General features: G+C 47.2%; 2 protein-coding genes across 3 annotated transcripts in view; one reads left to right on the top strand and one right to left on the bottom strand.

Moving 5' to 3' along the window:
• Atg2 (Autophagy-related 2) overlaps positions 1-17653 on the top strand; it is an 85137-nt gene extending 67484 nt beyond the window's left edge. For both annotated transcript variants that reach the window (XM_077665917.1, XM_077665918.1), the window contains exons 30-44: positions 506-807; positions 1418-1625; positions 2966-3026; positions 4097-4280; positions 4709-4876; positions 5468-5572; positions 6579-6684; positions 7768-7930; positions 8392-8461; positions 9738-9820; positions 11078-11199; positions 13464-13618; positions 14478-14624; positions 14969-15248; positions 16790-17653. In XM_077665917.1, the coding sequence (XP_077522043.1) occupies positions 506-807; positions 1418-1625; positions 2966-3026; positions 4097-4280; positions 4709-4876; positions 5468-5572; positions 6579-6684; positions 7768-7930; positions 8392-8461; positions 9738-9820; positions 11078-11199; positions 13464-13618; positions 14478-14624; positions 14969-15248; positions 16790-16800 (2165 nt within the window). In that variant the 3' untranslated portion in view covers positions 16801-17653. The remainder of the gene's footprint in view (positions 1-505; positions 808-1417; positions 1626-2965; positions 3027-4096; positions 4281-4708; positions 4877-5467; positions 5573-6578; positions 6685-7767; positions 7931-8391; positions 8462-9737; positions 9821-11077; positions 11200-13463; positions 13619-14477; positions 14625-14968; positions 15249-16789) is intronic.
• Positions 17654-21499: 3846 nt separating this feature from the next.
• Srp9 (signal recognition particle 9) lies at positions 21500-23396 on the bottom strand. The gene is made up of 3 exons (XM_077665932.1): positions 23177-23396; positions 22812-22880; positions 21500-22359 (listed from the first exon to the last, which is right to left on the bottom strand). Exons 1-3 carry the CDS (start codon positions 23246-23248, stop codon positions 22264-22266), a joined length of 237 nt encoding a protein of 78 aa, XP_077522058.1. The 5' UTR covers positions 23249-23396; the 3' UTR covers positions 21500-22263.
• Between the last annotated feature and the right edge of the window lie 91 nt (positions 23397-23487).

Consider the following 23487-nt stretch of genomic DNA (forward strand, 5'->3'; position numbering starts at 1 on the left):
AGTACAGTGTCGACTTGACTGTGGCAATGATGCCTGCTTGCTACTTATTTAGTCTGAAAAATCCAAACTTTCAAGCTCTACAGAGTTAGAAGTATTGGTTGTAAATATGTACACATTCCTAGGAGGTGCGTGACGATTGTGCAGTGAAGGAAATATTGCACATCGGAGTTAAAAAAATCGGGTCGGCTACTTACTGTATTCTAGGACAAGATCAGTGAACATTGGTGCCCTATCTACTCGCAGAATATTCGTTTGACTGGTGCCTTGTGTATGTAAGTCAATTAAATTTGCAAAAATTTGAATTTACTGTAGGGTAAATTCTACCCAGTGTAATCGACGAACTTCCCAAATTAGCACCATTTTTTTTTTTGGCAAAACAAATGTGCATGCATTATGCAAGTAAATGTGGTACTTATTGTAAGCTTTTGGAAGGAAAATTAGGTCTGGTGCAGGATATTTTTAATGTCTTGGTTGATGACACTTTCTCATTCATGCGTTTGTGCAGAGGATGACTCGCCACCATCTTTCATCCAAGCTGACGCTGCTGAGAATGACGAAGACAGCGATGATGGGTTTCGGGACGCAAGATGCAGTGACGAGCTCCGGTACGGTGACAACAACCTCCGGAACATGCAGCAGGATGTCGAGTTTTCCCGCTCGAGGCACGAGAACGACGATGAGAACCTTCGCAGAAGCACTGCCTCCTCGCAGAGTCAGGTCGAGTCCAATGGGACACCAGTGATAGACTCGTCATATTCTGACGAAGAATTCTGCATCTTGGGAGATGACCCCGGTGTGGGGATTGTGGTGAGCAGATTTATCCTTTGTTGCGTGGCTGCTGACAAGATCTTGTATTCTTGATAGTCTAGGGCAGGTGTGCCTTTAATGGCTGCATTAATGCATGTTGGTCCAGTGAGTTCTGTGTATTGGTTTTCATGCCCCACTCTAATTGAATTTAATCCAACTGATTTTAATTGAACTTGGTTTAATTAGGCTCATTCATCATCATCAACATTAGCCAATCTACATCTACCGCAACGCAAAGGTCTCGCCTCTCAACGTCAAGCAGTTAAAGGCACACCTGCCGTAGATTTCGTGCGGTGCAGCAGACTTTACACCGCAACTGTTTTTCTCTTTAAATGTTAATTCTATCCTCATCTGCCTGGCTCCTTTTGTCTCCTCTGGTCGTCTCCATTGGCTTTTAAACCTTGCCTTCTGAAGCAATTTTTAATTTTGCTCTTTGTTTCCACTTCGTGGCGCAAAAGCCGTGACGAGAAAGGAGCACATGAGAGCGAGTGGCTGCAGCATGTCGGGAAAATTTTCCCACTGCACATCATAGAAGGTGCGCACCTTGGATGGAGCTTGTGCGTTCCATAATCTGAGCTGGGGTCATCCTCCTTTCGTTTGTTTTTCGCAGCCCCGTAGTGGCGAGACCCAGATCCGTGTGCTGGTCGCGGAGCCTATCGAGTTGCAGGAGAACTACTTCTCGTCGACGGCGCGCAACACGGACCAGCTGCGGGCTCCGCGCAACTTTCCTGAGGCAGTGCAGAAGTACACGCTGCGGGAGATGACGCTTGTCTGGCACATGTACGGCGGCTGCGACTTTGAGAGCTCAGTCACACCAAGTGAGCCCCCTCCCCCCTCTCTTTCTTTCTATCTGTGCGCCGCGTTGTTGTGGGGATAAGCCCTCAGTTGTGGCACTGAAATGAGCTACAAGAAAGTACTGACCCAATAAAGCGGGGCCTTTTTTAGTCATGGTAACATCGTTGTAGCAAACGGGTAAAAAGATAATAAAATAAATAATTCGATATAGCCAAAATTTGTATTATAAAATTTCGTAAAAAAATTCTCAAGAGCAGCACAGTTTGGTCAGTCAGGGGATGGCAACTCAGGTGACCCCTGTTATAAAAGCAAGGAGGCCTTTCTAAAGTTTCGGTGATGTTTCAAAGACGCTCTTGCAGCGATTTCGGAGGCCACGAAAGGAGGGGCATCAGTTATGTTGGCTTCCCCGCATTACAGTGTGAACGCATGCGTGGCGCTGTTGGCAAGTGCGAGATAAATGCACGACTTTGGCACAAACGCTCACCGCATCACCGCTAATCACTTGTGTAGCGCGGCAAAGCTGGCCAGCTGCCATCTGAGTGGATACCTCTTGGCACTGGGGGATTTGATATAGTTTTGTAGCCAACCACGCTCGATATATGAAGCAAAAACTGCATGCATTCGTTAACGATATTTATAAAGAGTTTGATGTTATCACTAATTCGTCATATCAAGTTTCAACTGTAGTAATGTTAGTTAAAGCTTGTCACACAGGCATCTCCAGAGCAATGTTTGTGTTTGTCACATGCAGTTGCACAACGAGCTTTAGAGACGTTAGTGAGATTTTTTAGTGTTGCACAGTGTCTGAACAAGTTTTTTTTAGCTGATGACTTTGTTTTCTACCTAGTATTTTACTCTGGAGGCGTGTTCTTGGAGACTTAACAACACGAAACATTATGAACACATTTTTTTTCATTGTTATAATTTTAACCCCTTTACTTGTGAGCAAACGTTTGGTTTTTCAGCATTTGAAAGTTTTCAAGTCCGGGTGTACTATAATTCTCTTGAATTCGCACAAAACATTTTTGCGGCCACAGTCCTTTTCTTCATGCTCTGTGCTGTGAGTCTCTGTGCCTTTAGAAATATGTAAAAATGTCCTATGATGCATATATAGTTAGAATACTACTTACTTATTGATTTGGCCACGGGGAGAACAAAGGTGATTTAGACAAATCAGGCAACTTGGAAGGCTGCTCATACTGCTACACTTGTGACTGCATGGGAGCACAGTTAGTGCTGTCCAACTTGCAGTGGAATTTAGGCTTAGTATGTGGATCATAATGTACTCGGGGTGTGGTGAGGTGAAGGTGGCACTGGCTCCTGACTGCAGTGGCCTTCTTGGTGTTCACTTTGTTTTCATCAGATGCTCTGAGGTCTCCCGAGAAAAGCTCTGGTCGGTGGGATGATGAGGAGGAGCCAGAAAGGTGAGCCTCTTATTTGAAGGCGGCCCGTGCTCTTTGGTTCCTTGTAGTACTGGTGTGTTGGCATAGCGCTTTGCCTTTTTGCATGGATGACATCATTGACGTGAAAGGTTCCAACTGAGCAGTAATGGGAGTGCGAATGTTTGAAATTGAGAATAGTTTGTAAATGCAGTACTTGCTGTTTGAGTTGTGCTGCGCTTTTACTATTCAAGCTATTAGAACCTCCTAAACATTCAGAAATGGCTAAACTTGTTCATTCGAGTTTGCGGCCAAAATCGCGGCGTTTGCAGCTTGGTGGTTATGGCATCAAACACAGTGAAAGTAGTGCTATGAAATGGGAACATAAGAAGGGGAAGAACACAGGACACCGCTGCTGTTTACATTTGTTATGTTTCAGACACACTAACTAGCCCTCATGGTTACCCTTTGGTGCTCCTATCAAGGCCTTCCTAGGCCTTGTGTGAAACTAATGTGCTGGTGGCCATTGAGAGTCACAGTGGTGCGGTCCCCTTGAGGGAAGGGGAACAAGAGAGAGAGAGATGCTGTAGTGGAGAGTGCTTGAAATTTACTTTGAATGCCTGGGGTTCTGTAACCTGCGCTGGCATTGCGTAGTATGATGTAGGCACTTTTTGTATTTCACGTCCAGCATGCCGCAGTAACTTAGTGGCTACGGTGTTCAGCTACTGAGCCAAAAGACTGCCACAGTGACTTAGTGGTTATGGTGTTAATCTACTGAGCCAAAGGACACAGAATCAAATTTTGGCAATGGTTGGCCATGGTGGCTGCATTTCGATGGAGGGGAAATGTGAAAACACCCTTGTGCTGTGTGATGTGAGTGCTCGTTAAGGAACCCTAGGTAGTCAGAATTGGTCTGGAGGCAGGAATTGAATTTTACTACCTTGTGCTTGGGAACCGAACGCCGTAGCCGCTGAGCCCACTGCAGTTGGTGCGTGGACGGGGGAGAAGTAGCTTCATGGCATGGGGTAGTAGAGTGTTGTGAATGGTGGTGTCGTACAAGAAGTTTTTGTGGCTTTTGCGTGACTGCGTGCTGTCTGCCCCCCCTGATTTCACAGCTACACAAATGTGATTCTGGAGCCCTTGGCCGGCAACGTGAGCTTCTGCAAGGGTGGCTTCTCGGCAGGGGACATGCTGCAGTTCCAGCCACAGTCGCCACCACAGACACCCCGCCACAAGAAACTGCACAGGGGTGGTCCCGGGAGGCGGGAGGACGTACTCATGGAACTGCACATGAACAAGGTAATGTGAAGCAGGAAAGGCTGAGAAAGGTTTATTGCGGCATCCCCTGTTGCAGCCTGGCCCTGCTCACCCTCTAACTTCGAGTTTAATTGTCATCAGTCACTGTCTGCTGCATTTGTCTGTCTACATGCAGTGAATGCTTGTTGATTTGAACTCAAACAACGCGAACATGCGGTTAATTCTAGCTGGCGGTTTGGTCCCATTAGCAAAGTGTATTAAAAATGGTCCCCTTGACTTGAACTCTACACAGTTCAAATAAATTTTATGTCCCCTTTGCGTTTGAATTATTGAGAGTCAATTGCATGAAAGCAGTTCGTTTTGAAAGGAGGTGTTGTTAGTTGTGTTGTAGAACTGTTAGTAAACGTGCATTTCTAGCAGGTGCTTTAAGCCTGGAAGTCGTGCCTTGTTGTTGTTGTTCGTACTTGCAGATCCGGTTCCAGCATGAGGTGTATCCGGAGGACACGTACCATGCGTCGCGGCAGGTGCTGCTCATTCAGGATGTGGAGGTCCGAGACCGGCTGGCCTCGTCTCGGATAAACAAGTTCCTCTATCAGTACGCCTCGGAAACCAAGCCACGGCAGTCGCACGCCAACATGGTATGCTGCACCATGAATTCCTGTCAGCTTGACTTTGTGTGAGCAGGGTGATCGGATGTTGGCACTGAGAAAATCAGCAGAATCCTGAGAGAAAATGTAGCTTTTGTGTTTGTGAGTTTCCATTGTCCTGAGTGAGTGAAAATTAAAAATTGGTTTTTGAGGAAAGGAAATGGCGCAGTATCTGTCATGCATCTCTGTGGACACCTGAACCCAGCTTGCAGGGGGAGGGGGAGGGGGGGGGGGAAGGAATAGAGGAGGGAGTGAGAGAAGAAAGGAAGAAAGAAGTGCCGTACTGGAGGGCTTTCTACCACCTGGGGTTCTTTAACATGCACTGTGCACTGACATCGCACACGGGTCTCTAGAACTTTGCCTCCATCGAAATTCGACCGCTGTGGCCGGGATCGAACCTGTGTCTTTCGGGTGGGTCAGCGGCCGAGCATCATAACCACTGAGCCACTGGGGCGGCTCTTATACAATAAAACTGGAAGAGTGAATACGGGGTAGACTGAACGGCTCTGGGTTTTGCATGATCGAATAGCCCTCTGTTCACCCTGCTACAGTTGTGGATGCATGAATTAATGGCATATGCAGGTCAGTCTCAAGTGTGTACGTGTCCGGCCCGACATCAAGTCTCCCGATGTCCAGGAGTGCGAAATGCGGGTTTCGCTCAAGCCGCTGAAGATCAACGCTGACCAGGTATGCATAGAGGCTCACAATCGTGGGGAATAACCGAGCGGCACGATGTTTAAGTGTTACTTTTGGATTGGGAGTGGCATTTAGCTGCCCAGACAATTGGCAGAGGTGCAGATTTCTACTTCATGACCTGTCTGAGTATGTTATCCACTCTGGTGTACACCATTTGGATATGTGTTTGTGGTATGTGTGTGTGGTACACTGTGTTGTTTTTTGTTGTTTATGGGGGTTTAACGTCCCAAAGCGACTCAGGCTATGAGAGACGCCGTAGTGAAGGGCTCCGGGAATTTCGACCACCTGGGGTTCTCTAACGTGCACTGACAACGCACAGTACACGGGCCTCTAGAATTTCGCCTCCATCGAAATTCGACCGCCACGGCCGGGGTCAAACCCGCGCCTTTCGGGCCAGCAGCCGAGTGCCATAACCACTCAGCCACCGCGGCGGCTAAGTGGTGCACTATGTGTGCGTGTGGATATGTCTGCACAGTGACATATTGATTTGTCACTGTTTATTGCAGTGTGCACATGCAGTAACTCTTTACAGGTCAGCTTTTGAAAGCAGCTTTGTAAACCTTCGCCGTGTTGTAGCACTACCTGTGTGTGGCCATCGAAGCTCGGAATCAATTTGCTTTTGTTGAATGTGGAACTTGTGTTTCAATTTTGTGCTTTGTCAGTACTAAAAAAATGGTGATGTTGCTGCCATTTTTGTCTACATTGTAGTTTTTTTTTTTTTCTCATTGATGTGCTGGTACTTGCTACTGTTGCATGATTTGGGTTGACTTCTGCAAGCAGTTGCGGGCTAGAAATGTGGTTTGTAGAGTTGTTGACGTTTTTATCGCTACGTTCATGGACTGTTCTAACACCAGCTGCCCTTCAGCTCCGTTGTCCCAGTGCCCTGCACAGCTGCCCTGTTCTCTTGTGCAGCTGCTTTCCTCGTTTCTAGATTGCTTTGTTTTCTGCAGGGCTGTCTCGTTGGAACGTTCTGCTTACTCTCTCTGTCTGTGCGCAGGATGCTGTCCTGTTCCTGATCAACTTCTTCACGAATCTGTGCTCAAATCCACCTGTCTCTCCGTCCTCACCACCATCCGAGTCTCCTGAGTTTGCAGTGTCAAGAGGTGAGAGAAAGAAAAAAAAGGAATGTGGGAGGGAAGCCTCCTGATTTGGTCGGGAGTTATTAGCGGCAATGCAGCACTCCCATTATTGCGAGGCATGGATCATGCGTTGAAAAATTTGTGCGCTTCACTTGTCTCAAAACTCCATTTGTCCCGAAAGTCACAGAAAGCTAAAAACAAATGCCTTTGCAATTATGCTTTCTCATTAATCTGTTTGACCAGCACAACTATTTGTGCTTTTGCTCTTTGCGATGCAGTGAATTGACTCCACCAGCACATGTGCAGAGTGCGCTTAGGCGGCTCCTTGCTGCTGGTGATGTCATGGTCATGCAGTGTCGCGTGACTGCAAGATGATCACGTGGTGTAGTGCGCCAACGACGCCGCCACTCACCCACAATGGGGCGCTAACAACTTGAGATTGTCATAAAAATGGAGAAATATTTAAAGGGGCATATATACCTCATCAGTTATTTTAATGCTTTCACGACTTTGAGGCAATGAGGGTTTACTGTGGTGTTGTTGTGTATCTCTGTTGTAGCTAAAATCTTTCGCGCTTTAACCGCTGGCTTGTTTGTGGTGAAACTGCACATGGACCTTGCACACTGTGGTAACCTGGTTCAGTCGCTCATGATGCAAAACTGTAATTGTCCGTGCAGAGATCAATGAACTGGAAGCCACCATTGTCAGGTAGCTGCCGAATGGCGGCGGTGGCACTATCAAAGGACCCGCGCACCTTGCAATGCTTGCCCTAGCTCCTTTTCGTGTTTTGCCGCTTTCCTCTGAAGGCAACAGATGGCGCCATCACTGCCCTACGGCGGCAATCTGGCATTGATGGTTTTCAGTTCCTCGATCTCAGTGCAGACGATGGCAGGTGTCCATCTTGTGCACCCGAGCCAGGTAAGTGCCATTGTCGAACTTACTACAAAGCAAAGGTTACCGCAACGTGCAAGGTCTGTGCTCCGCTTCACTGCAAACGAGGCAGCGTTTAAGGCAGGAAAAATTTCAAAAGTCACTAAGATAAAGATGCACAACACTGTATCCCTCCTCATTACACTGAGCCTCTGCTGTATCATCGTTTTTTTTCAGCTGCAGACGACAGGCAGGCAGGGGCAAGTGTGCCCAGTAGTCGGACGTCAGTCGACTCTGGTCGGCACGTGGCCTTCGCTAGCGATGACTGCACCCCTACCGAGCGCGTCGTCTCGCCAGCGGGTTCGAGTTCCAGTTCAGGCCCTGCCCCTCTCTACATAAGGCAAGTGGAACAAAAGTTGCCGTGCTGAAGTTTATTTTTGAGATGGCTTCCTGGTGTGCGATTGCTTCGGGAGGGTTATTTTGTTTGAACCTCTTACACACTGAAATTCGCTTCAGAGAAGATTCTGCTACAGGGAAGAATTTTTAATTGCCACTTCGTGGCCCTATGGGCTACTGCACAAATTCTTGGTGTAATAATTTTGAGTGAGTGCACAGTGCATTATGCGCCCAAGCTTGGATGACTGGACACACACAGTCTGTGTTTGTAGTGTTGCAGTGCCAGCACTTTGTTTTTGTTATGAAAGTAGACCATCAGGGTCCGCAGCATGTGAACTTATGAGAGTATGCGCACAACTCTGGAATGTTGCTTGTTATAAGCGCCTGAAACATAGCTTTGCTCCTCTTGGTTGCACTTGTTGCCGAGTTCTTACAGATTGTCGATGCCATATCTCTGTCGCACAGGTCGTTTGCATTCACCCCAGATGTCCCAATCCGGATAGACTACCATGGCAAGAGAGTCGCCATGGAACAGGTGAGGGCTAGCTGCTCGGCATCCTCGTTGGCACGCCTTCGGTGCATCCGGCTGACTAGCGATGTTGAATTCAGTGTGCACCCTCGCCAGCTTTGTATCTCTGTACGCTGTGCCATTATTGGGCCAAGTTACGTGTGGGAGTAACTAAAGTTGTCAGAAAAGGGAAAGGGGTGCTTTTGGTGACACACTGTGACACAGTTTATGGACTGAGGCATGGCCATGCATTGGAAAGAAAAATGATATCAGGGCAGAAGGTTGGGCTTGTTGGTTTCCTTTCATCATAAAAAAGCACTGCAGACTAGGACATCGAAAGAATGAGACAGTACAATCACACATCCTGTCTTGTTCTTTTAGGCCTTGTCTTTAGCCCTGTTTTTTTTTTATGATGCAAGGAAAATCTTAATGTAACGTTAGGAAACAAGAAGAGAGTATAGTGGGTTGGCGAGCAAATGTGAGTTAATGACACCACAGTGGAAGCCAAGAAGAAGAAACGGGCCTGGGCAGTTGACGTAATGTGAAGGCACTGATGGTTCGTGAGGGTAACGGTAGGGGGAAGCAGAAAGTCAGGTGGGCAGATGAGATTAGAAAGTATGCTGTGATGAGGTGGCGACAGCAGGCACAGGATAAGGTTAATGGAGAGATGTGGGAGGGTTCTTCGTCCTGCATTGGTTGCGGTTAGGGTGACAATGATTATGAGCATGTGGGAGAGGTGGTCTTTGACCTGCAGTGGGTGCAGTTAGGCGTACGATGATGATGACACTGTCTTTGCATGAAAGAAGGTGTGACCACCTGCACTTGCTACTGCTTGGTGCTATCGAGCTGGGCTGTTTTGAGTTGCTTGTGAGTTAAAAAAACAAGTGCCATCTGTATGGCACATTCAGTCCAACAGTGGCTTCACGGACTTCCAATGAAACTGGCCTGGCAAATTTAGATTAGTTTAACCAAGCTGCAGGCGCAAGTTCTTCATTGTTTCTAGGCACTGTAGATAATCGGTCGACAGTGTCAAGTCTCCCATGCATTTACTTTAGATAACATTGACATTTAGTCCAAAGTGTTGAAGGTTGATACAGCTAGGCAGATTTTAAGGGAGAGTTTTCAGTGTTGTTTGAAGCCGCTAGTTTTTGAATTTTAGATATGACGCTGCCTTTAGAGGTTGTTTCACAAAGATGATGTCAAGATTTCCCTTCTTCTTCGAAGCTGTTGTTTTTCTCTCTGTCTTTCTCTCTGCCTTTCTGGTGATGCGTGGTGGCTTATAAATTTATAATTTATAATCCAGGGTGCAGTGGCTGGCTTGCTGATGGGCCTGGGCCAGCTGAACTGCCTTGAGATCACTCTGAAGAAACTGCAGACAAGACAGGGGTAAGCATAGCCTCATTGTCAGTTTCGTTTATGGGGGTTTAACGTCCCAAAGTGACTCAGGCTATGAGGAACAGCCAGTCTCCCATACATTAACTCTAGAGAAATGTAACATTTAGTCTTAGGTGCTGAAGTGAATCCCCCAGGGTGCGGTATATTTCAGTGAAGGCAGTAATTACATTTTAGCATCCATTAGGTGGGATAACATGCCTGCCCATAACTGCATCTTGTGGCTGATGCCAGATTTGTGTAGCCCCCAATGTGATCTTTATTTTTACCTGCAGCAATGCAGTTCAAGATGGCGTGAGTATTGTGGTAGAATAGAAAGCTGAAACTTTGTGAATTACCGCTACTTCCAATGGTAGGGAGATTGTTGTTGTGATCGAGTAAATAAATTAGTCTTTTTCCTTTAGCCAGCCGTCATAACTGTAAGCGATAGGTCATGAGCCTGTGGAAGACAGGTGGTGTAGCTGGTGCAGCCATTGCTGTTTTGTTTTTTTCTTTGATATCCCATTAGCCAAGCTCTCGAAAGCAGTGTACTCTTCATTTCACCCCAACTTTAACTGTCCTGTTGCGCTCAGTATGACTTTCAGCGCATCCAAAGGGAAGCTGCTGAGGTAATTCCGTTTTATAGTAAGTCACTGCACCATCACACAGAGCACCAAACTTCCACAAGCATTCAGGGTACTTTGTTTTAGAGCGCAGCTCTTCGGTGCTCGTTCCGCTTTGTTGGCAGCGGTGTAACACGACCACCTGTCACACGACCACCAGCAGTGGCAGGTGGCGTGTGAAGAGATACGCTCAAACTTTGCATTACCGACTATCGTAATTGTCTTGTCTGTTTTTTGCATCGACGGTTAACTGCATCTGTTTCCAGCACCAGTGTGGCCGAACTGATTCGAGAACTGATCCGCTACCAGAGCTTCTGTGTTGTAGCTCGTATTGAGCGTGATGATACTTAATGAGTGTTAAAACGGCATTGTTTGTTGCCCTCCGGCATCAAGTCGTAGTTCGGTTTTGCGTGTCTGTGCAAAATTCGTTTTCAAGGTGGTGGTGATGAATGTGTACAAGTTGGCTGTGCTACATTTTGGTTTGTGCCTTAGCTGCTTATTTGCCATACAACCCAGCATAACATACAGCCGCAACATCCAGTTGTTTTCAGGACAAACTCTTGCATCATACGTCATGCTGTTGCCCACACCCCGATTGCAATGTCCATGCTTTCTAATGCCTCCATTCTGACCTGCTTGTTCGATTCAGGATCCTGGGCTTTGACAAACTGGTGGCATTTGCGCTCAATGAGTGGCTCAACGACATCAAGAAGAACCAGGTGCCCAGCGTCCTCGGAGGAGTGGGCCCCATGCACTCATTTGTCCAGCTCTGTGAGTTGTGGTGCCATTAGCTTAGTTTAGTTTGGGTCTGGAAACAAGCCTGCCATGCTACCCTTTGTTGTGTGGTAGTTTCAACATTGGGGATACCTGTGACAAGGACAGGCATTGTTCTCTCGTTTGGGTTGCTGCAATGATAACCGTTGTTTCTTTCATAAAGGGAGCATGGCACAGTGGGTTGAGCCAGCTTTAATTATCGTGGCCTTTGTTATGCTCTGCAAAAGTCCTTAGTGCTATCATATCAGCGAAAGTTTTTGGAATGTGTGTAGTGTTTGTGTGATCGTTGCCTTATAAAGGAAATCTTTTTTTTTTTATAACCAGCTGCAAGCTGAATTTTTCATTATTCACAGTTGGGGAAATGAAAAGGCAGTTTATCTATCTTTCTGCTGCTGTCAAGAAACCACAGGTTCACTACTTCTATGTGGCGGCAGAGTTGTGTGCAGCTTGCTTGAGCTTAGTATTTCAGTGCTGAGTACGGAATAGAACTGGACACTGGTTCTGTTGCACAACCTTGCTTATGTGCACTGTCATACTTGGTGCAAAAGTTTGGGTGTTCTGTGTACCGTAAAGACTTTTCCTCTGCTGGTGTTCCTCATTGTGTTCGTTTGTCTTTTTTTCCATCATGTAACTCTAGCAGTCAAAAGTTTGTAGAGCGCACTATTACAAAAAAAGAAACTTAATTTGTATGCAGCCTGGAATACCGTATTCACACGATTGTAAGTCGACCTATTTTTCAAAATTTGAAAATCTGAAGTGGGGGGGTCGACTTAAAATCGAAACCAAAGCATCGCAGCATAAATAAAGGCGAGACAAATGAGATATCAGGCATGCTACAGCATGGTTGCATTTTTGCTGCTCAGCTCCGTTGCATCGCTCTTGGTTCTGGCCTTGATCAGCTGCTATGTCAGCGTGCAGAACTGGCATCCTCACCCCGCACACGACGGCCGATGGTGGCTGCCGATAAGCAGCAAACCAGCACCAGCGCACTCCCCACATGTGGCCGCAGATTGCGGCTACTGATAAGCGGTTGCGGCCGATAACGCATTCGCGTTCTACTCTTAATAGGCGACGTCCAAGTTTTGTTCGTTTGCTTTCAACCGCGCACTCGGCGCTCAAGGAAGTCTCAATAGTTGATGGAAGGGCCGCTGTTCCAATTGCAGCGGCACCCCCACTTTGAACCGCAGTGGCGCCGGGGAGTGTCTGTAGCTGATGGAAGAGCCGACGCTGCTCGCGCGTAGTTTCTCTTTGGCTCTGGCGCATTGACTACTGCTGGCCGCGTTTCACAAGTTTTTAATGTAGTGCTTTGTCATTCGTGCTCCGGGTCCGGCAAGTGACCAGCACTCGTTCACGGCTACATTCAAGATTGCTGTCTTTCTTTACGCCGAAGAAACAAACTGTGCACCGGGCCGCAATTTCGACGTTCGCAACGGGTGATATAGGTGTGGCGGCTGCAACGAGGCAAAATGTTCAGCTGTTCTATGCGATGTCGTGATGTGGCTGTTTGCGAAATGCGGGATTTCGCTGCACGACGATGTTAGAACGACGAGCTGTGGGACCGCAGCAGCAATCACGGCGGCAGCGCTAGTAAGGACGAGTAGTCCAGTGACTAATACATTTTCGTTTTGGAATGTGCTCACGTGAGGGCACACCCGCGCGCGGCAGCCAATAGCGGCTGGCGATAAGCGGAGGCCGCAGGAGAGTGCTATCACATTCTATTATTAAAGGGCAAGTGTAAACAACCTCCAAGTTTTTTTTTTTTCCAGAAATGTGATGTGGGGGGGGGGTCAACTTACAATCGTGTAAATACTTATATTTGTGCAGCTTAATTCTGGCTGTGCCAGTCGCGCACTGCACCATTAAGTGCGAACCAGTGCGCCCTGTATAGAAAGGAATTTCTTTGACAAAGTCACATTTTATAAGCATTTGACAGAGGGTGCACAAATGGTAAACCAGTGCGGGGAATCTACTGCCTAGCGAACTAAGCACCTTAAACTATTGTTTCCATTCCTGTTGACCACAAAACTAGCTAGCGGCAGCTTGTTCAGCAGAAGTGGCATGGTAAATCTCATGCGAAATATTAGTGGCAATTTTTAATTCCAGGGAGGACACTTTTGAGAGGGCTTTGGCGCACGAAGGCTGCTTTTGCGCTCCCACTTAAGTTCAGAGCGATGTGTCGTTAGTAAACTCCTGTACTTAGCCAGTGATGACTGCAAGAGATTGTTCCTGGGCTACAATGCTTGCACGCATCTGATGCGCAGTCAGCGGCCTGCGGGACCTGGTGTGGTTGCCTGTGGAGCAATACCGCCGGGACGGCCGCATAGTCCGGGGCCTGCAGCGGGGTGCCAACTCCTTCACGATCTCGACTGCCATGGCCTGCCTCGAGTTGACCAACAAGCTGGTCCAGACGGTCCAGGTCAGCACTGGAGTCCTGCGGCCGTTCTGTTAGCTTGGTCATATGCGTTCCCGTTACCAAACACGTTGAAACGAGAGCACACAAGATTGTCACTGCATCTGTCAAGCTTGCTGTGTTTTGTTCCCGTTACAACTCTAGCATGGCAAAATGTGTTACTTCCAGACTGGGGAGCCTTCTTTGAATACCTTATTCCTCCCGGCCGCTGCTGTGGCTCAGAGGTTGTGATGCACGGTTGCTGACCTGAAAGGCACATGTTCAATGCCGGTTGCAGTGGTCGCATTTCAATGTAGGTGAAATGCTAGTGGCCAATGTACTGTGCAATGTCGATGCATGTTACCAAACCCCAGGTGTTTGAAATTATCTGGTGCCTTCCACTAGGACGTCCCTCATGGCCTGTGTTGTCTTGGGATGTTATACCCTTAAACCGTAACCATAAACCTTATTCCTCCCACTTGTCAAACCTCTTGGATTTGATTTCTTGCACATTCATACAGGTAATGAAAAAGTAAGAAACCTACTGCAGTGAAACTTCATCTCTTCTCTTCCATCGCATTCAGTTATGTTTCTTATCTGCTTCCAAGTGTTTGTTTATGGTTTATGGGGGTTTAACGTCCCAAAGCGACTGAGGCTATGAGAGACGCCGTAGTGAAGGGCTCCGGAAATTTCGACCACCTGGGGCTCTTTAACGTGCTTGTGACAGGCAGCTTGAACCCTTAGCAGCAGAACAGTTCAGTGTCACAAGTCTTGCTGCCCCGCCTCAGCGGATGCTGCTGTAAACTTGTGCTAAGCACTGATGTGGTTCCCTTTCCATGATGTCACGCCTTGCATGACCTTTGACCTCTGGCTGACCTGTGTGCAGGGCGTGGCCGAGCTGGCGTACGACATGCTCTCGCCGGGCCCCAGTCTCCACTTGGAGATCCAGAACCGACCCCACCGTGCCCGGCCCAACGCCCAGCCGGTTGACATTCGGGAAGGGGTCAACAACGCCTACCAAGTGGTTGCGGGGGTCAGTGCCCAAACCCTCTTCTGGGTTTACTCCAGCTCTCAAGTGCTGTGCTTCTTTAACGTGCATGTGCCAAGAGCCCCTCATGAGGCAGGAAAGGGTGATGGGGGATACCACGCCTCTAAGATTGGGGAAAAGGGGTCTGCATTGAGTAACCATTGCATATGTGCAAATGTCAATATTTTGGTTGCAGACTGAATACAAGGTATTAAAATTTGTTGTAAATCAAATTAAATGGGGTGGGAAGTTCATACTTGTGGTTGATGAACAGTCAAAGCTTCCCCTTTAGGAACTCTGTGAAACTGTTTCCCTCGTTCCCTGTTCTCATGCGTGCCAACGTCATGCAGGGGCTCGAAGACACGGCACGCACGCTGGTGCGAGCCGCCTCACAGGAACATCGCCAGAAAGGGGTGAGTGGCGCAGTGGGAGGTGTACTGCGCCAACTGCCACCCACAATGGCCGCCGGCATCATCGTCGCCACCGAGGCCACCTCTACAGTGCTGGGTGGCGTGCGCAACCAGATCCAGCCTGACGCGCGGCGTGAGGACATCCAGAAGTGGCGCCAGCGGCTGCCGCCCAAGCCTGCCGGAACCGCTGCTGGAGCCACAGCCGCTGCCCTAGCCGCCGGTGAGCGCCTGCGGTTGCCCAGTTCACGCCATGACTACAGGCAGCCTGATTTGCTGTTTCTAAGTGTGCAGGTTTTCTCTATGCTTCTGGATCCATGTTCTGGAAATGTCCACCAAGCTGGACGTGCCCAAATGAACACGGTTTAAACTAGGTGAATTGTCTCGCCCCAAGAAGCAACGAATTCTGAAACCGCAGTCTCAGATTGCATTAGTTGCATAGGAGCTCCCACTGTCTTCAAGCTAGGCACGGCTGTTTATTTCTGCATTCTAACACTGTAATATGCTTTAACGCGAATTGTGAGCACCATTTATTGCATTATTTTGTAACGTTCACTTTTGAACTACTGTTGAATGAAATGGCAAATGCAGTTTTAGCAGAGACAATGCAAAGACTGGTCTGCTGTTGTCGCACAGCTGTCATCTCTCTCAATATTTAGGTGTGCACCGAAGTGGATATGTCCACAGATGCTTTTAGAACATAGACTATGGTCTCAAACACAGCAGACATGGTGACATTGGTGCAGGCTAGCTGTTTAGAGGTGTACCACAATGGTGGCCACCGTGTTTAACAGTTTCCGTATTTAGATGCAGGATTTCAAAAAATTTCTGTCCTCAAACTATCGGCCTGATTGAGCGCAAGTACTCTCCTGCATTTTCTAGAGTCAAGTAGAAACTGCTGTTGGCTGCAGGTACAGTTTTCAGACGCGAGTCGAGCAACTGACAGGCTGTGCCACCTGTTGGACAAAGAAGCAACCGACAGTTTGGCTTGGTGGGTGGGCAAGTTCCGCATTTGTTTTGAGGGTCACTGTCTCATTTTGGCAGTGTTTTAAGTTAGAGGAGCGATGGACCGCACAGCTTGTCCATCCGCTGAGCCGCGCCATCAGTTACTTCTCCAACCTGCAAGGGGTGCATTGTTGACACGTGAGAGAGTTGAGGAACTCGTGAGACGGCAGAGCCGGCGGCGTGGTCGCCACAGTCTAAGGCTGCCGCGGCTCTGTCACGTCATTCGTCTCTGAAAAATGCAAGGAGTACCAGTTACGGAAGCCTTGCGCAGCTACAGGGAACAGAAGCTTTGCACTTCTGTTCCCAACAGTACATTCTGTGCAGGGCTACTGATAACGGCTGTGGCCCGATAATGCTATAGTGTTCAAATCTTGAAGGCGAACCTTAAGCATCCTCCGGCAAGTTTTTTTGGCTCCACTTTTGGTAATACCAGTTTTTCATTAATTACAAAAAATTCAGGCAAGTGCCAGTGTTAATTAAATTACTTCTCAAAGAACATAGACTATAGTATGCTACTTGGTAGGCAGTGCTTGCTCTTGAATGGGCATTAGTTAGCGCAGAGCAATTTTTTAAAAGGTGGCACCCAAATATGGAACTCTCGGCAGTGTGGTGGCTGCTTTCAATCTGGAATGAGCATATTTACTCCGTTCTGAGCCCCTTCCTTGACCACAGTAAAAAATATCGTCTTTGACAAGCATGCAGCACTGAAATTTTTTTACCTCTCATTGTTTCTTTGTCTGTTTTTTGTTTACTCCACAGCATCAAGATAGGAGCTGTGCATCGATTTCAGCGTCTAGGCGAGGCGGCGATAGGGCAGCGCACTTTGTCTCCCTTTTGCGACACGGGAGCCTGTAAATACTACGCTCTGCCTTGCGCGCTGGCTGCCGCTCTGCCTTTTGATATCGGAGTGCCCTGGGCCTCCAGTCTTTTTTAATATAAGGTATTGACTTTAGTCGCGCTGAAAAGCTCTGCCTCTCTCCACGGGCTTTTCTGTTGTGTGCATATTGACTCTATATTCTATACAGCCTTGTGGAGACGGACGGCAGAGAAAAAAAAAAAAAGAAATGGCCGTGCTCAGAGACAAGTGTCCAAAGCTTTCGTCACAGATTTTACTTTTAGGTTTTTAGCTGCCGAGAAATTGCAAGCAAGCTATGTAAGTTTTGTTTTGATCTCAGTGAATGTGCCACGCGTGAAGGTGCAGCCCCCCCCCCCCCCCCCCTTCCCCCTCGACTCTTGACATTGTTTCAGTGGCAAATTTGCTGGCCGGTTTAGTGCTAGATCACGCGTTTTGTCGTCGGATTTAAACTTACCAGGGAAACACGCGATCTTGGACACATCAAGCAGGCCAACATAAAGAGCAAGGGGTGTCTTTGTACCAAGTAACAAGATTTGCCACGGGTTCTTTTGTTTCTAGCAAAAAAAAACTTTTTTTAAGTCTTGCTTGGAACGCTGTACTGCCATTTATTCAAGATATACTATATATGAAGCTAGGTGTACTGGAACACAAGTATTTAAGTAAGAAAGTGATGACTTTGGCATGCTGACTCTGTTCTCAGTCTGGGCGCAGCGCTTTACGACCTTTGTGGCCGAATGTAAATAAAAGCTAAGAAATTGTGAATTGTACCACGGGTTTTCTTTTTGTGACACTGCAGTTGCTGCAAAAAACTTGCAGTGGCCCACCCTTTCTCCAATGCGAACCATACGCAAGGATGTGGCTCTTATGTCATGCTTTGATGAAGGTGAGCTTTCAAAGTCCACACAACAAGTCCAACGGAACTGCAAGAATTAGAAACACCTGACTGGTAGTACTTTGTTTACTTGTACAGCATATGCACTCACATAATATGCTCTATTTACTTGCGTAATTTGCACACCCCTAATTTATTAACCTGGGTTTATTAAAAAGAAAAATCTTTTACTGGCATATTTTACGCTCCCGGCTGTGTCAGACCAGTAAGCATGCGGGTGCACGCAAGGCAGGCTTGGGAAGATGGGCATGGCCACGTCACCTTGGCGAAGGGATGCTGCTTTGTGGACGATGCTACTGCCATGGCCAAGCCGAAGTGTGTAATACCTAAAGTGTGTGAGGGTTGAGCATGATCGGCTTTTTTGGCCGTAAGCCGAGCACGGGAACCAGCACGCTTCGATAGCATTGGTAGCTCTCCCCTTCCCGAGATTTGAAGCCAGAGTTTAAAAAAACAAAAGTGCGCAAATTACGTAAGTAGATATGGTATGTCTGCCCTGTATTAGTGATTAAAATTTGAGAAAACCTTGATTTGTTGGAGGGTGTACAGTATTGAAAATTGAACATTGGTTTTGAGGAAAGGAAATGGCACAGTATCTGTCTCAGCCTTAAGGGAAAGGGGTAAAGGAGGGAGTGAAAGAAGAAAAGAAAAAAAAGAGGTGCTGTTGTGGAGCTCTCCAGAATATTTTCGACTGCCTGGGGATCTTCACATGGGTGCCTTTTGAGTTTTGCCTCCATCGAAACATAGTCGCCGTGGTCGGGTTTCAATCCAGGTACTCCCAGCTCAGTAGACGAGCGCCTTAATGACTCGTGTAATTTGTGCACTTTTTTTTTTCTAAAAATTAAGTCTTCAAAAAGGGGGTCACAATTTTCACGAACACGTCCTAAAAAACATTACAAAGGTCAAAACAAGGAATGTATATGCTATATTGCCACGTATAATTCGACCACACAACTCACTCCCCGCGCTGGTCAAAAAAATAAGTTGACTCCACATACAAGTCGACGCATACCACCCCCACCCCAGACCCAGGTTATGTAGTTCCCCGCGTGATGGCATGATGGCACGTGCGCAGCTCGAAGCAATAAACGCAAAACGAAACAATCGCAAAGCCAGCAGTCGGAGGCAAATGGAGATATACAAGACAATAAAACGGCACCCTCGCATGCGGCCCGGTCAAGTAGCGGCAAACAGAATAGCCAACGGTTCGGTAGTTTCGGGTTCTATCGCGACGCACGCTTCGGAGGTTACGGGAGTTCGGTCTTGCAGCTGTTCTTACAGGAAAGTGACCACCGGCATGAGCGAGCCGGAAGCAATTTACAAATGAATTAGACTTTTTTTTCACAGCACTCACCTTTCGGCCGTGCCGATCTGCCTAAGCCTGCCTTGCGCGCACACTCGTGCATACTGGTGTGCTTGCGCAGCAGGGAGCGCGAGATATGCAAGTAAAAGTTTAAAAGAAAAAAATCTGGGTAAAAAATTGAAGGTGCGCAAATTAGGCGAGTAAATGCTTTCCCTCAGGTAATATTTCTCATATTACGTAATATTCTCCTCGTGTAACACCCCTATTAGGGGCACTTGAGGCGTACAATAAATGAATATTTTGCCCTACATTGTAAACACACCTTCCAAATTACAATTTTTTTTTTTCACGGAAAAGTGCATCTATTATGTGAGTAAATGAAATAATCGTTTCATCACATTGTGTATAAACTAAGACACAATAAGCTTAAGCTGAAGGAGAATGCATCCGAAATACTTGTACAAGCTGTGTGATCACATTAGTTGCACATAGATAGCCGTTTGGCAAATCTGCCACATTTTTTGTAGATGCTTTTGTACTCTGCAACTTTCCTAGCTCGTGTCTTGCTGATCGAGGAAGTTATATATTCGGAAAGTTGAAACATTGGTGCCAGGGCTTCAGAGCCTCCTTCAGGTTGTTCCTCTGAAGCCAAGACTCTTGAGACTCAGTCTTGCTTTGTGCTATGTGTTGTAGTTGGGCCAGGGTCATTTGATGCTTTTCTACTGGTTGTACAGGTTCTGTGTAATGCTACAGAAGAGCTTTCTTCTCCGCATAGAGTGACCACTTTGTGTCAGTAAGGGGTCCAGCCTATTTGACAAAACTGCAGCATCATTTGCACACACAAGGCATTGGACATGGCTGTACAGTTGTGACAACACGAGTAAATGCACTTCATAAATGTAGACATATGTCCAAATCAGTTTTTTTTTTTTCTGTGCTAAAATTCATGTGCAATACTATGCAAGTGAAATCTAGTTTGTGCAGCTTTGTTAAATGAAAAGTTTCATTGTGACACTCCTAGCATGGTAACCTCTCCAAGTGCAGATGTTCTACTATGAGGGGAGCAGGGAGGATGGTGGCTGGCTACCCCAGTAAATTAACACTACTCCCTCCGAGAAGTGGCTAGTTCTGTATGTATACAGAACTTTGGTGAAGTTTCCCAACTAGTAAAAAAGCGGACTTCAAACTTCAGTGCAGTCTTAGAGAGTCTGTTCAACTTTGCAGTTCAAGCTTATCATGGGTGAATTGGAGCGAAAAGGTGCTTGCCCGCAAAGATGCAGTGCAGTCATGGTCTGCAGATGACCTGTAATATACACACTGCATCTTTCGCACTTGTGCTGTGGGATGTTGTGCAGCTGCTTGTGCAATGTGAACAACCAAAGTTCTTTTATGCAGGGAGCTCATAGGACTATTCTGCACTGACGCCGTTATGTCACGCCACAGCGTAGGCAGTATGCAGTGGAGTTCTGGTATATGGGGGTGCCTTGATGCTGCATGTGGCAACTGTGTATGTGTGTATGAATCATATGACCATTCGCGACTCGTGACGTAACCAGGCCAGAAGTTCGCTATGCTCGGGCACCCAATGGCGCTACACTATTGCACCACACTTGTAATGGAGTTAAGCATTCCCCTCCTATTTTTTTTCTTAGCTGCTTTTCAAAACATGACCTAGCAAAGTATGCTGGTTGTTTACTGGTGCATGTAGTTAAGTGTTCCTAAGTGATAAAGGTTATTTTTAAAAGTAAAGAGTTTTGAGGATTGTGAAGTGAACACAGCCAGTTGGTACAGCATGGTCAGGAACAGGAAAGGAAAGAGGAGCAGGCAGGTTGAACACAGCCTTTCCATTAATGTGTCACACATTTGCAACCCCTATGGAACATGACAAGAGTACCACTAAAAATTGGGTAATCTGGCCAAACTGAGAAATCCAAACTTTTTATCACACACCAACTGAAACCACTCTAACTCGCATATCAGGACCATGCTTAGCTATTTGCAAGGCTTCAAGAATGTCTCTCTGTCGCGTTTTTTGTGTGCTTGGTTGCTTTAGCATCACACAAGAGTGACAATGTGCCACTTAATGGATTGAACACATGCTCCTTTTCAGTCAGAATGCAGCATGCAACTGACAAGCCGGTGAGAAATTCTTTTAAGCCTAGCGAACAGCTGTATGTGGTCAGACATATTATTAGCACTACACGAGATCACCTGTACGGCAAAAAGTTGCCATTTCTTCAGTTGGACCTGATTAGCCAATTCTTGTGGCACTCGCATGCTGTGTTCTATGAAGATGCAACTACGTGTCACTTTTAATTTGGGTCATTCTTCCAGTAAACATCAGTAAGAGTCAGCCTTGCTCCATCTCCTGCTGGTGCAGTCCATCCTACATTTCACAAATGGGCCACATTTTGTGCAATATGAGGTTTGACATGCTGTTTATTGACTTTAAAACATGGACTCGTGTAATGATGAGAAACTTTCACCAACCTAGGCATCATACGTATTTATACCGGAAAAATAAAGGGGCAGTTCCAGGACTGCTGGAAAACACTGCCTTGGGCATTTGATCTCGGCAGGGCTGCAGCAATCGTGTGTTCACATTCAGATAAGCCACTAAAGGTTTGCATGACAGGAGCACAGAAACGCCTGCTAGTTCCATTTGAAATGCATTAGCTCCAAACAAGCTGCAAATACGAACTGTACAAAAACCTGAACCACACCCGTCTACTAGCAGTGCCCATCTTTTAAGCAAGCCTGTCCTGTCCTTGGCAGCCAATATGTTTGTTTTTCGGCAGACAAGTCGACTGGTGAGTGCCATCTTATGCTAACCCCTCCCAACGACCCCCGAAACAAGCTCATTTTGCACAAAGCCACGGTCGCTGGTTTGCACCCTCACAAATGAGGCTTCCTGAAAGGATCAACGCCTCAGAGTTGCTCACAGTTCTTCAAAACAACATGTCTAGGCAGTGCCGTCTATACACAGGCTTTGCGAAATCTTCGCCTTAATACCCCCGAGCGCCAACCACTCGCGGTCTGGAATCAAAACAGTATTCAACATAAGAGAGTTAAATGGAGAACGTCTGTCACCCCCATAACAAGCGCAGAGCCGCTTCGCCAAATATCTCCGCGAAGCGACAGGCATGAAAGCTGTACAGGACGCAAGGCGTTGAGGTGCCGCGCGATCATCGTTCCTTTGAAGCCATGTGCCTCATCAACAGGTTGGTTAACTTTTCTATCCTCTTGACATCTTGGGAGTGTTCCGTCAAGTATTGAAGGCACTGTCGGGAAGGGGGGGGGGGGGGGGGAGAATGCATAAACATTTATTCGGAACAATGCGGTTAGCGATAATGACAGGCGCGATGGCATGATAACAGACGGTTCCGCTAGCGAACCTTGAACGAAAAGCGGGCTTCCCTGGTATTGCTAACTACGCAGCATTGTGGTAGGTTGATAACATACTATTTCTCGAATGAGTGCGAAAGCAGCTGACTTCCTTGACATAGCAAACAACATAACACAATTCAACAATGTTAGATGTTAGCGGCACCATGGCTGGTGGGCACAGCAGTCACAGCGTTGACGTGATTAAGCTAATCAACGTATTTTCCCACACTGCCGTTGCTATTACAAAGCAGCAACACTAAAACGAGAGTTTGCCGGCGTACAGTACTAGCGCTTACAATCGAAAGAGTTGGCAACGATTCAAGACGGCGTTTTCCGCTTTACGTACCACTTGGTTGTCTGTAACTTTCACTTGCAGCTTGCCGTCACTGTGCCTGTACTTGAGCAGAAACCGGACCTGTGGAATACGAACCAAGACGGCACAGTTTCAGTTGTAACACGTGTACCAAAATAATTACGCATGCCGGAATGTCGATTTAGGCCGCACAACATCTGGATCTGCGGACGCAGGGTATTGAGAAGCTTTGTTCGCAGATGGAGTTAGCTAAGAGCGCAAAACTCGACGAGGATAATTATTCAAACGTAGTTTCGTCGTTGGTTCGTCCGCAGTCCAGGGTTTGCACACACTTTGCGAGACCCGCAAAAGTCGACATGCCACACGCCGGCTTTGCGGGAGTTTTCTACACCTCTCACCTTCATCGGATCGGCGAGGTAAAGCCTCTCCGCAGCTTTCGCGAATTCGTCCCAGCTTGTGATGTAAGTCATGGCCACGACGCTGGTTTAGCTAGGCTAGCATGTGAAGCTCAGCGATGACAAGTTATTCGGCACCGTCCTCGCACACTGCACATCACCAGCCGCAAGCCGCCGTGTGACGTTGCGAAGGCATCATGGACGACGGCGAAGCAAGTGGCTCCTCCTTGTGCATGCGACGCGAAGCTTTTATTTTACTGACGCGTGCCGTTTATGTATCGATTCTTAAAAACTGGCACGTCTGGCATGTTAGT

This window comes from Amblyomma americanum, chromosome 5 (genome assembly GCF_052857255.1).
Source record: "Amblyomma americanum isolate KBUSLIRL-KWMA chromosome 5, ASM5285725v1, whole genome shotgun sequence".
NCBI lineage: Eukaryota > Metazoa > Arthropoda > Arachnida > Ixodida > Ixodidae > Amblyomma > Amblyomma americanum.

Bases quoted from the DNA above. Each gene is read 5' to 3' on its own strand.
- Srp9 (XM_077665932.1), bottom strand. From the start codon at position 23,248: ATGACTTACATCACAAGCTGGGACGAATTCGCGAAAGCTGCGGAGAGG. The intron at 22,881-23,176 runs GTGAGAGGTGTA...CGTATTCCACAG, and splicing joins ACCTCGCCGATCCGATGAAG to GTCCGGTTTCTGCTCAAGTA. The intron at 22,360-22,811 runs GTACGTAAAGCG...CCTTCCCGACAG, and splicing joins AAGTTACAGACAACCAAGTG to TGCCTTCAATACTTGACGGA.